The following is a 16,270-nucleotide window of genomic DNA, read 5'->3' as shown; positions in this document are numbered from 1 at the left end:
AAAAGGGCTATAAGGGCCGTGGCCCAGGAGGGAGGGAGCCAGGCGGGCCATGGCGGATGTCCCCGGGGCGCAGCGACCGGTTCCCGGCGGCGGCCCAGAGCCCCGGGACCCCCTGGACTGCTGGGCCTGCGCTGTGCTGGTCACCGCCCAGAATCTGCTGGTGGCTGCCTTCAATCTTCTCCTGCTGGCGCTGGTGTTGGGGACCATCCTGCTGCCCGCTGTCACCATGCTAGGCTTTGGCTTCCTCTGCCACTCCCAGGTGAGCGTGCGCCCCGCGGTGTGCGTGTGGGTGTCTGGTGACGGTGGCGGTGGGGTCTGTGGGCCACAACCTCTCCCGGCCTGGGCTGTTTGGCTTGGGCCTCATGCCTCTTCTCCTCCCACAGTTCTTGCGCTCCCAGGCACCCCCTTGCACCGCGCACCTGCGGGACCCGGGCTTCACAGCCCTGCTGGTCACCGGATTCCTGCTGCTCGTGCCGCTGCTCGTGCTTGCCCTGGCCAGCTACCGCCGCCTCTGCCTGCGCCTCCGCCTGGCCGACTGCCTCGTGCCTTACAGCCGAGCCCTCTATCGGCGCCGGCGCACCCCGCAGCCGCGGCAAAACCGGTCCTCGCCTGGGCCCCAGGCCGTTCCAACATCAGGAAAGGTCTGGGTCTGAGGACCCTCGAGTCAAGAACAACCCCGAGGAGTGCCCTCTCTCCCGGTCGGCCCAAGGACTTGAAGCCTGGGGGTCTCCCGACCTACCCTGTCCCCGCTCCTGCCTAAGCCGGGTCCCAGCATCCTCTTGAGGAACAGAACGGCAGCATCTGTGGACCCAATTCTGGTGAAAATTCGCCACACCCCGGAAAACCCACTGTCCCCTCTCTACCCATATCTGAATCCTGAACATCTGGGCTGGACCCTGCATCCCCCACCCCCCTGTGAATAGGACAACTGAACCTCGGTGGTGCGCTGGTGCCCTCCTTTTCCGGTGCTGCTCCTCGTATTTACGGGCGGTGGGGTGGGGTGGGGTGAGGTGGGGTAAGGTGGGGTGGGGTGGGGTGGGGTGGGGTGGGGTGGGCGAGGTTGGAGAGGAAGGAGTCATCACACATCAATAAAGAATTAATGAACTGAACGCGATCCTGGGATCCTGTGAACAGAAGGGCGGCACAAATACTATCAGTCACTCCTGCAACGTGCCCAGGAGCAGGAAACAACATGCGGGTGGGGGTGGGGGTGGGGGCGGGGCTGGGCTCTACTGTGCAGACCGGAGCATCCTTCAGCCTCCTGGAAAGGAGGCCTTCCTTCGCTTATCGCCTTAGACCGTTCTTCCTGGCCAGACCCCAGAGCTCTGTCCCTGTCACCTCCTCATCAACAGAGTGGAGGGAGCCCGGCCTCTGTAGCCTGCCCTGCTCCCCTTGGGGACCTGAGCCTGTTCTCTGACCCCAGCTTAGAGGAACTCGGTGTTGCCAGGCCGGAGAGAGAAACAATGGGCCTTCCGGAGCAGGATGACACCCCCTCCCGCCACAATTCTGGAGCAGCTGTGTGGGAGGGAAGATGGAGGGGCCCATCCTGGAGCCTGTGGATCCGAAGTTCAGCCTGTCCCCCATCGCCACCCCGAACCTGAGGGAACCTTTGGCAGTCCTGGACGTCCAGGTTGTGGAAGGAGGGTTGAGAGTAGTGCTCCCGACCTCAGAGAAACCTATTCCTCTAGGGATGAGGTGTGCCATTCCTGTCCCAGGAACCCAGCTACACACAGACACAAGCCACGTCGGTTACAGATTTAATGAAGTCTGAAAGGCATGCGCGATCGTGTTCAGAGATAGGGAGGCCCCGCCAGGCTCTCTCTCTGCACCTCAATAGAAACGATGTGGTGTCCAGGTACCATGGCCAGGCCCAGCACACGGGGTTCCCCGGCAGAGAAGGAATCTGGAAAGAAGAGTCAGACCATCAGAGAGGCAGGCCAGCGTCGGCCCCTCCCCTTCTGTGCCACGACTTCTAGTCCCAGAAAATAAGGGGTGCAGCGAGGCACTTAAGGGGAAATGCTTTGCGTGAGGCTCCGCCACATTCCCAGGCGGGTGTGCATTCCCCGGTCACTGACCCGACGGCTTGAGGAACTCCTGCGCCGAGCCCAGGATAACATTGCAGTCGCGGTCGGTGCAGAGGAAGCAACCGACCAGTGTCCGTCCATCTGTCATGCGAATGCGCATAGTCTTGTTGAGCAGCGCCTCCAGCTGCTGCCTAGCGCGCGTAGCCGGTGAGTCCTCGCGCTCCCCATCTGAGTCCTGAGCGGGGCGGGACAGGCGCTCAGACCGCGCCGCCTCGGCTGCTGCCCGCCCGCGGAACCACAGCTCCCGACAGCCCGCGGGGCGCTCACACGAAGCCCAGAGGCTGCCGGGAGCTGCAGTTCCCCCTCCGTCCCCCCATCTTGCTCCCCGACGGCCCCTCAATCCCAGAACCCGAGCTAACCCCTGCGCTGGAACTGCTTTGACGCCGGCTGCAACAGCCATTCTCCTCTCGTAGCAGCATGGTTGGTCCAGCTGCGGCCATTTGTTCCCGGGCCTCCTCCAAGCCCTTCAACTTCTTAAGAACCTTTCGTGTCCGGTGGTCTGAGATCTCGCGAGCGCTTCCGACCTATTTTCTTTCGCGAGATCACCTCTCCTCCTCCTCCTCCTCCTCCTCCTCCTCCTCCTCCTCTTCGTCTCCGGCAACTGCAGAAGTCTCGCGAGCTTCTATTTCGGCGCTGCGGCTCCCTGAGGCCTGTTACGCTGGATGTACCAAGATATCGCGAGAAATTTTCAACTCAACTCTATAGTTTCTTACACATCCTTCAAGGAACCCTGGAATTTAGCGAGAATACCTTTTTTCATAATCACACTCCTCCCCTCCCTTGTTTTTCTGCCTCGCGAGATAGTATGTCCTAAATACTCCCTGTAGCCTAGGCCACTGTGAATGAAAACGGAGTGTGTTCTCTTTCCCGCGGAACTCCTCAGGACAAAACTCAAAATTACTTGAATGCCTGAATCGGACTACGTTTCCCGTGAGCACGCGCAGCCCACGCTCCTCCTCGCCCGTACAGCGTTTGATCTCATTGGCAGTGGCCGGAAAAGGACAATGGTTTCCATGTCAGCGGATAAACGCGCTCGCCTTAGCTACCGGACCAGAAGGAGAATGCAGCAGAGAGTGCGTGCTGAAAAGCGAGGAAGCAACTAAAGGAGTCGGTGACCGATAGAGCAAGAGCCATGCCACTCAGGGGCCTAGTGGACGGGCCAGACTTTGAGTATTTTCAGCGTCGCTATTTCACGCCGGCCGAGGTGGCCCAACATAACCAGCCGGAAGACCTCTGGGTGTCTTACCTGGGAAACGTGTACGACCTAACGCCGTTGGCACAGGAGTACAAGGGTAAGGGCCACACTTTGGGCCAGCGTCGAGGGTGTGTTTGGGGGGTGCTTGGTTCTTGGATGGCTAGCATTGACGGCAGCTGCTCCTTCCCAGGAGACCTGCTGCTGAAACCCATCGTGGAAGTTGCGGGCCAGGACATCAGTCACTGGTTTGATCCAGACACCAGAGACGTGAGTTCTGCTGGAACCTGGGGTTGGGGGGAGGGGCACTGGAGAGCGGGATGAACGGGAAAAGCAGAGGCTAAACAGAGCCCGAGATAGTGACTGCTCCAACCCTCCTTCCCCAAACCCTGCTTAAAAGATCCTCAAGCACATAGATCCGCTGACCGGTTCCCTGAGATACCGCACCCCGTGGGGCCGCTTTCTGCACGTGCCGCCTCAGCTACCCCGTTCAGACTGGGCCAATGATTTCGGGAAGCCTTGGTGGCAGGGATCGCGTTACAAGGTGGGGCGGCTGTCCGCCAAGACCCGGAATATCCGCATCATTAATACGCTCACGTCGCAAGAGCACACTCTGGAGGTGAGAACTGGTGCCTGGAGGCAGGTTAGAGGGAACCGAGAATCCCAGCAAATCTCCAAGCAGATCTGCAGGCCAGCAGCTCTCCACAACCGGTGGGAGATGTATCTTCTTTCCTTTTAGGGGTAACTGAGGAAAGAAGACCACCTACGTCCCCAGGGTTGGGAATTAACTGTGTGGCTGGGCCACAGGGTACAAGAGACTTTTTCTTAAGCCCAGGGTGACAGTTTGTGCACCTTAGTGATGGTTGTCCTCAGAAGCGCTTACATGCTGTGTTTTTGTACAGCAGTTGCAGCTGGGCTCTCTTATTAGTCTACTGTATTGTGGGGATAAGGTGAGGGAGCAGTGACTTTAGGGCCATTTGTTTATTACAAGTGGCTGCCATAAAGGCAGGTAGGATTTGGGGGCCATTCGTTGCATGCTGGAGCTCCAACTTTATTTCTGGGACTGTGGAGTGCCTAAAGCTGCTCTCTGCCAAGGGAGGCACTGTGATCCCAGCTTTGGGTTCCTGGCCTTTGCGTGCGTGTGTGCGTGTTTGCTCGTTCAACCCACAATTCCGGGTGGGGTGCTTTCGTGTTCTCCAGGTGGGGGCCCTGGAATCAATGTGGGAAATCCTACACCGCTATCTCCTCTATAATGCACATGCTGCCAGCTACACATGGAAATATGAAGGGAAGAGCCTGAACATGGATTATACCCTGGAAGAGAATGGTATCCGGGATGAGGAGGAAGAATTTGATTATCTCAGTATGGACAGTACACTCTACACACCTGCAGTACTGCTGTACTTCAGTGATGACCTCACAGAGCAATAGAAAGGGAGCTGTATGCTCATGTAGGCTCAAGACATATTTTGAGTTTAGCTGTTTCTGTGACCTGTAGGAAAAGAGGTGGGGATGGGGCGGGGAGGGCGGTACCTGGACCTAGACCTCCATTCTACTCTGGGAGCTGGCCTGAGGTTCCCATGCCCTACTGAAGTGTAAAGGTCCTATTCCTCGGGTTAGTTACAATTTACTCTGAGAAAGTTAGGAAGAACGCTAGAAGTGAATTAATTTTTAGGAATGATACAAGAAAATAAAGTATCTTAGATCAGGGAGATGTAGAAGAGGATAGTCAGATAGAGCTCAGGCAGAACTTTTCGATAGTAAGAGAAAGAGAAGTCCTACACAGGGATGAGGGATGGAAGAACTTTTCTGGCAATGATGGAAATGGGATGGCTGCAGGAAGATGGGATTTACAAAGACAGGAATAGGAAATGCCTATCACTGGCCATATAAAACTGGCTAATCTCTCTTCTGAATAGTGTGGCAGCTGAAACCCAAGAGGAACAAAGGAAGTGAACGGTCACCCGGTAATTCAGGCTAGATATTATGCTATGTGCTTTATACACCTCATTTAATACAACTATCCATAAGACAGATACCATTACCACTACTTACAGATAAATCTTCTGAAGCTTAGTAAGATTTAATAGCACAAAAGGCACACTACTTAGTAACCAGATTGCAAACCCAGGTCTTCCCAATTCCAAAGTCTATGTTCTTCTCAACGTCCAGGCTCACTGCACGATGGGAACCTATAGGCCTGTTGTGTAGTCAGCCGTGGTGTTGTGCTTTTTTTTGTTTTGTTTTGTTTGTTTAGTTATTGTCTTTGGAAGGGACTTAGCACAGTTCTGCAGTGGTAGAGAGGACACGGGGAAGACCAAGTGTGAGCTGAGTAATAGCTGTTGAGGCTACTTCATGGTTAATCCCATAGCAAAACTTTCCTCTGACTTTTCTGAGGCAAAGAGGTGGGTATAAACTGATTCCAGGAAAATTAGAGTGGGAAAGGGCTTTTGGATTGGGGCACTTTAGAAGGGGGAGCTAAAAGTAGGCAACAGCCTGTGTATTCATGAGGGGCCTGTGCCTCTGAGGGGAAGATGAGGAAGACAGGGTCGACTTTGCCAGGTGGTGACTCTACAAGAAGAGACTTGACAGAGGTGATGTAAAGAGAGGAGCTAATTAAGTCAGAATATTCCTGGTGTTCAAAAGAGAAAAACCATGGAGGGCAGCGGCCAGATTTGGTCCCCTATGACCTAAGGAAGGAAGGGGAATGAGAATCATTCAGGTGAATTTCTTGACAGTAGCAGGCAAAAAAAGCAGGGAGATGTTAGTGCGTCTTCGTGGCAGGTGGCCCCCTAGGAGACACTGGGTAGGCTGCAGAGGCGTGTGCTGAGGGGCTGGCTGTGAACGGCATGGACAGAGGTGGAGACATCTGTATCCACCTGCGGTTGTTTCATGTGTGTCTTGTTTGCTCAGCTAAACCCGACACTATTTGAGAACCAAAGCTATGCTGTTGCTGTAACCCCAGCCTCAGGGCCTGTGCCTATGGGACCTGCCAAAACTGGTCCCTCTTCCAGGGTTTCCTACTTTAGTACCTCTCGCCAGAAACACAGCCCTCTCCTCACACACCCAGTCACTCTCCCAGTAGATTCTATCTCCTAAGCATCTCTGGAATCCACCTTCTTTTCTCGAAGCTGTTATCATCACCTCCGGTCTGGGACTGCTGCAGTAACTTCCTACCCAGTGCTCCCATTTCCTCTCTGTCCTCCACACACAGCAGAGGGAGCTCTGAAAAACAAACCTAAACATCGAACTTTCCTCCTTCAGATTCTTCAGTGGCTTCCAGGTGCTTTTGGAATCAAGTGCTAAATCCAAAGACCTTGCATATATCAGCGTCTACCTTGCACCGCCCCTCTTTGTTCACCGGCTTTCTGTTCACTAAAGGTTTTCTTGCCTCAGAGCCGGCACACAGGCTGTTCTCTCTGCTTACAACACACTTCCATTTCCCACCCTGCTAATCCTACGTGTTTCTTCCTCACAGAGACTTCTCTGATTTCTCGATGCTGGTCAGGACTTTGTTAAATTTCAGAGCACTTATTACAATAGTAATGTTCAAATTATGGACGTAGTTGGCTGGCTGGCTGCTAGATTGTAAGCTCATGAGGGCAGAGGTCGTGTCCATCTCGTCACTGCTGTATTGCCAGTGTTGGGCACACAGTCGCTGCTCAATAAATTTTGACCGAATGAACTCAAATGTTAAGTGCATTTCTCTACCTCCAATAACTAGTGGATGGGATGTTGTGTCCTTGGGGCAGGCAAGGTGGGACCAAGAAATAGGATGTCTGGATCCTATGCTGTCATCTCTAACCACGGGTTTCTCTTTCCTTGTTCGCCATAGATCCAAGACCAAAAATGACTCCATAGAGGTTCTTCCTCTCACCAGGTTTTTGGGGCAATCGACCTGTCTTTTCTCTATACGGCCACCAGGTGGCTGTAGTCTCCTACAGAGTGAAGGGAAAGGGGCCCGGATGAGGGAAAATACTTCCAACTTCTAAACAGGTTAGGATTAAAGGTAGCCTGTGGAAACGTACAGGTGAGAGGGAAGGATCAGAGAAAAAGGGAAAACAACATGGGCACTATTCTGTTAGCATTAGGTTTATTCTTAGTTTTAATTGTTTCCATAAGCACATGCCAGGAAAGGAGTGTAGTTTGAGAAATAAAACTCATGGGTAAAACTCACGGGATAGGACAAGTAAGAGGTCTGATTACAGGTGTGGGTATGTACAGGGTGAGGCACAGAACTATGGAAGGAATAAAGATCACACATTTTTAAGATAATAGAGTATGTTCATTTATTCTTAGAGGGTTTTGTTTTGTTTGTATAAAGCTTTCTACTAGGCACTACCTTGGTTCTCTAAATATCCAAGACTGGATATTTGCATGAGGAGTATGTAAATAACGCCTCGTCCTAAAACCTAGGAAGTAAATAGAACATGACTGTAGGTCCTTTGGTAATGATCTCTTCCATTTTGTAGGGAGGTCGGGTGGTGGGTGTTATGTTGAAAGTAACGTTGCCTGTCCTCAGTAAATCATAGCAGCTTCAAAGAACTCAGTTTGCAAATATTTCCCACAAGGCTCAGTCGCTATATGCACGTATCATTGGGGGTCATAAAAAGGTGTATGCTCTTTGCAGGAAGCTTGCTCACTCAATGGGCTAAAACATCCACCCATGAAAAGGTAAATGAAAATAGTACATGGTAAAGGACCGAATTATGGTACACAAAAAGTTTCCACCTTCATGGCAAATCACAATTGGGTTAACCTGGGCCTCCAGAAATGACTCCTAAATATTGTGTGTGTGTGTGTGTGTGTAGATGTGTATTATCTTGGAGAAGGGTGCTGTAATTTCCATCAGTCTCAAAATGGCCCAACCCCCTGCCCCTGAAATAGTACACACACAAGCACAATAATAAAGACCCTCAAAAGTAAAATATCAAAGGTGACAATACGATGTGGTTCCTGGATTCCTGAGACCTGCCTCAATGGTCTACTTCAACCTGATACACCTGTGTTCCCATGGCAGCAATTCCTAAACCTTTAAGCCTTGGGGTTAAGTTTATAACTAGTCTGAAACATTTTACTGCCCCAAATTCTGATCTGGACATACCTTGGAGCTGAGCGAGAGGATCTATCCTTTGGACTTAGGATCATAACACCGAGTCATGACATCAAGATAAGGTTAATGTGCCCAGTCCCCATAGCTGAGTTTAGATAAACTACATAGATGTGTTGATAATGGGAGAACAGCCACTTTATGATGGAGCAAGAGTGCATGGAGGCTTAGCTGTAGAGAAAGCAGACAATCTGAAACCTGAATGATCTTGGAAGTCAAAGATTAAGCATTCAAAATACGAACAGATATGCAGTCCGTATCTATTTCCCAGGGAAACACTCACACACACAAAAGCTGGTGAATGAGTAAGTGAACTAAGGCCATTAAAATGGGATCAGGGGTCAAGAAGGTTGAGACGAGGAACAATATGGATGAGACACTGCTAGAATTAAGCCCCTTTCTTACTGGGAGCAGCCCAGCTCCCGCCCTTTGGGAGCTTAATGTTCAGTGGGAACTTGGGCATCCAGTTTCAATCATCTGACTTAATCATCTCTGTATCCCCAACAGCCATATAATGTCTGGCATAAAGTGGCAATAAATACATGTTTGTTTCAGGAATGAATGGTAAAGGTAACCCCTACCACTTGAAATATGTGAACTCAGGAGTCAAATATATTCAGATACTGTGGTGTCCCTTGCTACTTGCCCACTCTCACTATTTGAAGAGAGCAGAAGAGATCTGGATAGTGAGTGACATTTGTGCTGATAAATGCTTCCAGTCCTCCTAGAGAACAGTAAGGAGGAGGAAATATTTCCTTGCCCTTAATGAACAGCCTATAGGAGTAGATATTACTCTACCACAGTGTATCAGGTGAGAATGTATTTGGCTGCAAGTAACAGAAGGCTGAGCTGGGGCTTAACTATAAAGGGTTAAATCTTCTCACATAATGAGAGTCTGTGGTGTAGTGACTCCACTAGATAGTTCATCAACATCACAGGTTGCTCCTGTTTTTGTCTTCATGATTATCTCCTTTTTGGTTGCTCTACTTCCTGTCTGTATTGTGGGCGGGAAGGAGGAAGAGGGGAAGGATGAAAGGGCAGTGCCTAAATCAAAGCAAAAAATTTTCCCAGACATCCTTAGCAGAACTTTGACTACGTCTCATTGATAGGACATGTATTACACAATGACCCTTAGCCGTAAGGGAGTCTGGGACAGCATTTTTGTATTGACATCCACAACAAAAGCAGGGACCACTGCTGTGGAATGAGAAGGGATACTGGGTAGGAACTAGTGATGTCTTCCACAAGAAGTATGAAAGTGCTATTCTTCCATTCATTAACAAAAAAAGTTATTAATAAGCACGTTGTGCCAGGTACTGTTCCAGGTACTGGGGATACAGCAGTGAATGAGACAGGCAAGGTTCCTGCGTTACTGGGACTTATACCCTGGTGGGATAAAAAAACATGTAGACAAGATCATTTCAGATAGTGCTAAAAGCTATATATTATGTATGTGTATATACATATATGAACACATATACATATATAGATACACATACACAAATACCAAAAATACTATAAAGACAAAGAAACAGAATTACAAGAGACAGTGATGGCTGAATGATCAGACTTCCCTGAGATAATCACAAAGACTGATCTGTATCACCTGTAGGTCTGCATTTACCTGCATTAATCACTTAATCATCATAACAAACTTAAATACCGTTTTTACTTACACTGAAGAAAGGAGACTGAAGCGCAAAGAGGTTAAGTAACTTGCCAAAGGTCACACTAAGCAGCAAAGGTGGACTTTGAAACAAGACAGTCATAGGCCACCCACTTAACCACTGAGTGGTGGTTATCACCTCCCTGCAGTGACAAACGTAGGCTGCTGTTCCAGTCACCTACTGCTGCGTAACAAAACCATCCCAAGACTTCAGTGGCTTCAAACAACCACCATCATTTATTTTGCTAATGAGTCTGTAATTTGGGCAGGGTTCAGTGGGGACAGCTCATTTCCATTCCAAAAGGCGTCAACTGGGTGGATTACTAGAAGCTGGAGAATTCACTTTCAAAATGGCTCACTCACAAATGGCTGGCAAGCTGATGCTGTCTCCGGATTCTTCTCCCTGAAGACCCCATTCTCAGGGCAGCCTGGGCTTCCTCATAGCATGGTAGCTGGTTCCACGAGCAAGTGTCCCAAGACAACCAGGAGGAGCCTCAAGCATCTTTTATAACCTCACGTCAAATCCAAGGGGAAGGAACTAGACCTCACTTTTCAGTGGGCAGAGTGTCAAAGTCACACTGTAATAAGAGCATGCTGGATGTGAGTTGCTACTGTGGCCATTTCTGGAAAATACAGTTGACCACAGATGCACTGGAGGCAAAAGGAGGGATATCCAATCGGTCTCGGGTAGGAGTGGAGTGCTGAGTCTTTCTTGAAAACCAAAGTTGGAATCCTGGCCCCACCATCCATTTATTCAATTCATTAACCTAATACTGAGCATCTGCTGTGTATCAGGCACAATTCTGGACTCTGTGAATACACTAAATAAGAAGACGTAATTTCTGCCCTCAAGGAGCCTACAGGTTAGTGGGAGATTCAGAGAAGTTTGTGAGCCTCTTTTCACCTTGCTTCTACTTATATAAACAGCCAAGGGAAGTTTTGTTTGCTTTTTTGTTTTTAATTGGAGTATAGTTGATTTACAATGTTGTGTTAGTTTCAGGTGTACAGCAAAGTGGATCAGTTATACATAGACATATATCCACTCTTTTTTAGATTCTTTTCCCATATAGGTCATGACAGAGTATTGAGGAGAGCTCCCTGTGCTCTACAGTAGGTCCTTAAGGGGAAGCTTTTAAAGTTCCCCGGTTTAAAGTCTTCAAAGGCTTCCAGCTCCTCTTAAGAGGACACAGGACACCCTTACTGTTGTCCACAAGGCCCTGCATGATTTGCCTCTTCCAGGCTCTTCTTTTTTTAATTTTTAATTTATTTTATTAAAGTATAGTTGATTGACAATGTTAATTTCTACTATACAGTAAGTGATTCAGTTATATATGTGTGTGTGTGTATATATTTATACACACACACACATATACACACATTCTTTTTCATCTTCTTTTCCATTATCGTTTATTACAAGATACTGAATATAGTTCCCTGTGCTATACAGTAGGACCTTGCTTTTTGTCCATTCCATTTATAATAATGTGCATCTGCTAATCCCAAACACCCAATCCATCCTTTCCCCCCTGCCCAAGCCCCTTCTTTATCTCCCTGTTGGCCTTTCAGTTTCTGACACTCCCCCAAGCTCCCTTCTGCCAGGGCCTTCTCACATGCTGTTCCTCTACGTGAGACACTCCATCCTCCACTCATCACCTGGCCAACTCCTGCCCCTTAAAGGCTTTGCTTAAATGTCACTTTCTCAGAGAAATGCCTTGGGAATATCTAAACCCAGACTGGGGAGATCAGGGAAGGCTTTCTGGAGAACATCCTCTCAAGCTGAGACCGAAAGGACAAGGAGGAGGTAGCCAAGTGAAGAAGTGCGAGAGGGTAAGGAGGAAGAGGAAACAGATTGGCAGAGTATGTGGAGAGCTCCGACGCAGAAGGAAGTGCAGGATGGTGAAGCCAAGAGGAGACGGGAGGCCTGAAGAGGGTGCGCAGTGAGACATGGAGGCCAGACCAGGGCCTGCGAGACTTTGTAAATCAGGTTAAGGGTTTTTTTTAATTGAGATACAGTTCACATACTGTAAACTTCACCCCTTTAAAGTGTACAATTCCAGGTTAAGGGTTATATAAGGAGAATGTCACGAGCAGAACTGCATTTTTGAAAGGTGACTGGACTACAATGTCAAGAGAGAATGGATCAGAGGGGAGAAAAGGAGAGGAGAGAGTGGAGACAGGGAGACCGATGCTATTGCAGCAGGCCAGGAAAGAGATGAAGGTGGCCGGAATGAGGTTAGTTAGCGGCAGTGGAGGTCAGAGAAGATAAACTGAAGTTAAGAGAAAACTACACAACTCAATAATTTATTGGGAGGGGGTCTGAGGCAGAGGGAGGAGTCAAGGATGACACCCAAGTTTCTGGCCTGGGTGGAAGGTGATGAATCCACTGGCAGAGCAGGCAAATGCTTGGAAGAAGAGTTTCATGGGGGAAGGAGGATGACGTGTTTTTAGTTAGCTCTCTGAAGTAACTGCAGGACATGGAAATACAGGCGTCCAGGTCTTAGCAGGTATGTGGTACGAGATCCTGAATACAGCTCTCGGCTAGAGTTCAAGGTTTGCGAACTACCCGCAGTGAGTAACTGTCAACCAAAGTCAAGGATGAGATCACCTCGAGAATAAAGTGTGATCTACATGCAAGGCCTGGGAGGAACAATACCTGAGGGAGGGGAGGAGGAGGAGACTCAGAAGTGCGAGCCAAAGTGGTGAGAGAGACCCTGGAAAACGGTGCCAGGGAAGCCAGAGAGAGAGTATTTGAGAGGAGGGAATGGTAAACAGTGTGAAATGTCACACCGTCAAGGAAGGTGAGGACTTGAGCATCCACAGATTTAGCGAACAGCAAAACAGTGGTGTGTTAGAGAAGTCAGACAGTAGACGGATGAGGTATGAATGAGGTCTTCACAGAAGAAATCCAGCTGCAGAGGGAGGAGTTTGCTGGCTTTTTTAACTATGCACAGGATACTTTTCTTCTTTTAGATTCCACTTCTTCAATCACAAAATATGAACAAAAGAAGTAAGGATTCAATAAGGACAACAGGCATAAACCAGGACATGGTCACTTAAAAAGAAGCTACCTTACATTGTCGTTGAGATTAAACATAAGGTATGGGGAAACGCCCAGCAGTACAAGAGGTCCTTGGGACAGGCACTCGAAATGTTCAGTTTTCTTCCCTCTCCTTAAGCTAGCCATTCTTTATCTAGTAATGAATGCTTCCCTTGGGATTTCCTGAGATGCCACACTATTCAGCATCCGGGGAACGTCTGTCATGATTAGGAAATTAGCAGACTGTATCTGTGACTAACATTTGGTTCTAACCTGACAACAGTGTTTGTGCCTCTATTGGGAGAACTGAGTGTAGTAAAGTGTGGTTTGTTTCATATCATACCAGAGTTGAGCTTATTTAAGTAAAGCAGGGGAAAGCAAGGAAATGGGGCAACTATTGGGAACAAGAATAACTAAAGTCAGCCCTTTGCTCCTTCAGTTTCAGGTGTTATTCATAACCCAGCTTGTCAATGCTCTCACCTTACAAGCATCTGAAGTGAATCTCTCTGAAGTGAGAAATGGCTAATGGTAAACGTGACTGTTTAGAACACTAGCTACCAACTATCAAGTGCCTTACAGCCAGTGCTTTATGTACGTTAGCTCAAAATCTTCACTGCAACCACGTGAGGCAGGCATTAATATCCCTGTCTGACCGATAAGGGAGCTGAGACTTGAGGGATAAGTTGCTTGCCCGGGGTTACTGGTAGTAAGTGGCAGAACTTGGATTTCAGGTGCTACCTGAATCCAGAGCTCAAACTCTTCCTCTGATGGAGGCAGTGAGTAACTTCATTACTTGGCTCTGGAATACACTTTAGAAGTTATATAGTTTGGGAATATAGCATATTTTTTAAAAAATCAATCAATTTAAATTTACTAACCATACGCTATTAATCTGAAATTAACTCTCGCTATGCAGAGAGCTAGGTGGGGAAAGGGCCCATGAGCAAGCAGAGGGGCAGGAGGATGACAGCTTGGGGTTCGCCAGGAAAGGTGTCAGGGCAGTTCTGCTGAAATAACCAGGGCTTAACAGTAGGTGGAAAGCAAGGCATTCTGGCGGGCCAGTCAGTGAAAACCTATTAAGAAATTGTGAAAAGGGGAAAAAAAAATGTTTGGTTTTTGCCATTTTGTATAGGACTGTTATATTGTTTCCATCATGGTGGTCAATCAAAGCAGGTCTAAAAGAAACTGGGAGGGAATTCCCTGGGGGTCCAGTGGTTGCGACTCTGCGCTTTCACTGCCGAGGGCGCAGGTTCGATCCCTGGTTGAGGAACTAAGATCCTGCATGCCTCGCAGCCTGGCTGAAAACTGGAAAAAGACAAATATAACAATTTGGGGCTAAATCTTCCTTTTCTTCTTCCTTTTTTTTTTTTTTTTTTTGGTCATGCTGACCAGACCCTATAACCCCTGCATCGGGAGTGCAGAGTCTTAACCACTGGACCGCCAGGGAAGTCCCTTCCTTTTCTTCTTAAGGTATCCCCTTTAGTCAATGAATAGCAAAGGAAAGGATTTAGCTAAAAGGCAGCAACAGAAGTATGAGCAGAGGTGAGATCACAGACTCACACAGATCACAAAGACTATTTCAAGAAGGGCGTGTTCAAGTTAAGAACTCAGAAATGTCCTCTTAACTCAGTAACCAGCTTGTTGGTCATCTTGTGAAAGCAGTTTCTGTAGAGAGGCTGGGCAGAGGGTGGGAAAATGAGTAGGCAAGTAAAGCAGACTAAGTGTAAACAATTCTTTCAGGAAACGTGGCTGTGAGTGGGCACAGCGAGGGAGGGTGGCAGCTTAGGGGTCCCGAGTGTCTCTTTTAAAGTTGGGGAGATTTGAGTACATTTAAATGTGGTTGTGAAGCAGCAAGCAGGATGGGCTATAAAGGAGAGTTAGGGGATCACTGTCAACCATTACACCCTGAGAAGGTGGCAAGGCTGGGAGCCAGAGCCCAAGTGTAGGTATTAGCTTTGGACAGGATAGGCGGGAGGAAAGGACAAATACGAATACAGTTAAATATGCAGTCTTAGTGTCAGTATTTCAAGGGAGTTCTCATCTGATGATCTGTCTCCTAGAGGGAGACGATAAAGTGTTCTACTGAAGCATAAGGTGGAGGAGGTTTGAGGAAGGTTTGAAAAAGTCACCATGGAGAACCAGAAGGAAGCTGACTAGGAAAAAGGATTTCTGAGCGGGGACACTAATCTGGAGCGGTCATGGTGCTCTGATACCATGTGGTCATGCAAAGTGCCCCTGAGTGTAAAAAGACAGCCAAGGTGATCCAGGGTTGAGGGTTTGCGAGAGGTAAATAAAGAGGGTGCTGAGACGCGGGCAGCAGAGCGGCTGAAATGACAGACCATGGAATCTAAGTTGGACAGGGAAGAAGGGGAGAACATGATAGAACTGATTAGGAGAAAATGGAAGAATTAAGGGATTACAGGGTCTCATGGGTCCAAGAATAGTGAATAAATGAGAGAGCTGGAAGGATAGAAAGCTGTAGCCAAAGTAGGAGACTTGAATTTAATATTTCAGAAGAGGTAAGAATTTACTGTTTCCTAGAGGTGGGACAGAGAAGTGGAATGGTGAGAAAGGTTTCTGGTTACAGCGTTGAGGGCAAGACTGAGCCAAGCGTGAGTCTTCAATGAATGAGGGGAATGATCGGGAGGAAAGCAGATGACAGCCAGGGAGAGAGGTGGAGGGGTAAACAGCCGGACTGCTGGAGCCTTAAAGAAATAGGGCCTTTTCACACAAGATGGGAAACCACCTTGGAGAAAAAGAATTAGATTCCTTCAGATATGAGGTCTGTACCTATGTTTATTTTCCATATTACTGTGTTTTAAACTTTTTGGGACTACCAAACTTGATGAACAAATGTTAGATACTATCTCCTGTTCTCTCTCTCTCCATATATTTTTAAGATTATTTTTTTAAACTTGAAAAGATTTTAAAATTTTCATTATAGAGTATGTTACTTACAGAAAATTCCAGGTAGAGAAGCATAAAGATGCAAAACAAAAATCACTCTTATTCCTATCACTCAGCAGAAACCAGTATTAACATTTTAACCACTTCCTTCTAGTATTTTCCTACATGGTTGTGATTATACTACATACATGGTTTTATATTGTTTTCTGCAATTAACATTAGGTCGTAAGCATTTGCTCATGTCATTCTGTCAGTGTGGCAAAAGGTCAACAAT

The 16,270-nt window shown here is 48.1% G+C and overlaps 3 protein-coding genes across 4 annotated transcripts; 2 read left to right on the top strand and 1 right to left on the bottom strand.

The window, feature by feature from the left end:
- Window positions 1–4: 4 nt before the first annotated feature.
- TMEM88 (transmembrane protein 88) lies at window positions 5–937 on the top strand. Its single transcript, XM_059048975.2, has 2 exons — window positions 5–259; window positions 384–937. Exons 1-2 carry the CDS (start codon window positions 50–52, stop codon window positions 651–653), a joined length of 480 nt encoding a protein of 159 aa, XP_058904958.1. The 5' UTR covers window positions 5–49; the 3' UTR covers window positions 654–937.
- An 807-nt stretch (window positions 938–1,744) lies between these two features.
- On the bottom strand, window positions 1,745–2,678 carry NAA38 (N-alpha-acetyltransferase 38, NatC auxiliary subunit). 2 transcript variants are annotated; one of them, XM_059048974.2, is made up of 3 exons: window positions 2,444–2,678; window positions 2,076–2,259; window positions 1,745–1,903 (listed from the first exon to the last, which is right to left on the bottom strand). In XM_059048974.2, exons 1-3 carry the CDS (start codon window positions 2,522–2,524, stop codon window positions 1,791–1,793), a joined length of 378 nt encoding a protein of 125 aa, XP_058904957.1. In that variant the 5' UTR covers window positions 2,525–2,678; the 3' UTR covers window positions 1,745–1,790. The 2 variants fall into 2 exon arrangements, with proteins under 2 accessions (XP_058904957.1, XP_058904956.1); XM_059048973.2 differs by having other exon boundaries at window positions 2,076–2,573.
- Window positions 2,663–6,961, top strand: CYB5D1 (cytochrome b5 domain containing 1). The gene is made up of 4 exons (XM_059048969.2): window positions 2,663–3,376; window positions 3,470–3,546; window positions 3,677–3,895; window positions 4,477–6,961. Exons 1-4 carry the CDS (start codon window positions 3,217–3,219, stop codon window positions 4,705–4,707), a joined length of 687 nt encoding a protein of 228 aa, XP_058904952.1. The 5' UTR covers window positions 2,663–3,216; the 3' UTR covers window positions 4,708–6,961.
- Window positions 6,962–16,270: the final 9,309 nt, after the last annotated feature.

The sequence above is a fragment of the Kogia breviceps genome, chromosome 19, assembly GCF_026419965.1.
Source record: "Kogia breviceps isolate mKogBre1 chromosome 19, mKogBre1 haplotype 1, whole genome shotgun sequence".
Taxonomy (NCBI): domain Eukaryota; kingdom Metazoa; phylum Chordata; class Mammalia; order Artiodactyla; family Physeteridae; genus Kogia; species Kogia breviceps.
The sequence above is the reverse complement of the archived record's forward strand: the minus strand, read 5'-3'. Positions and strand labels throughout refer to the sequence as shown.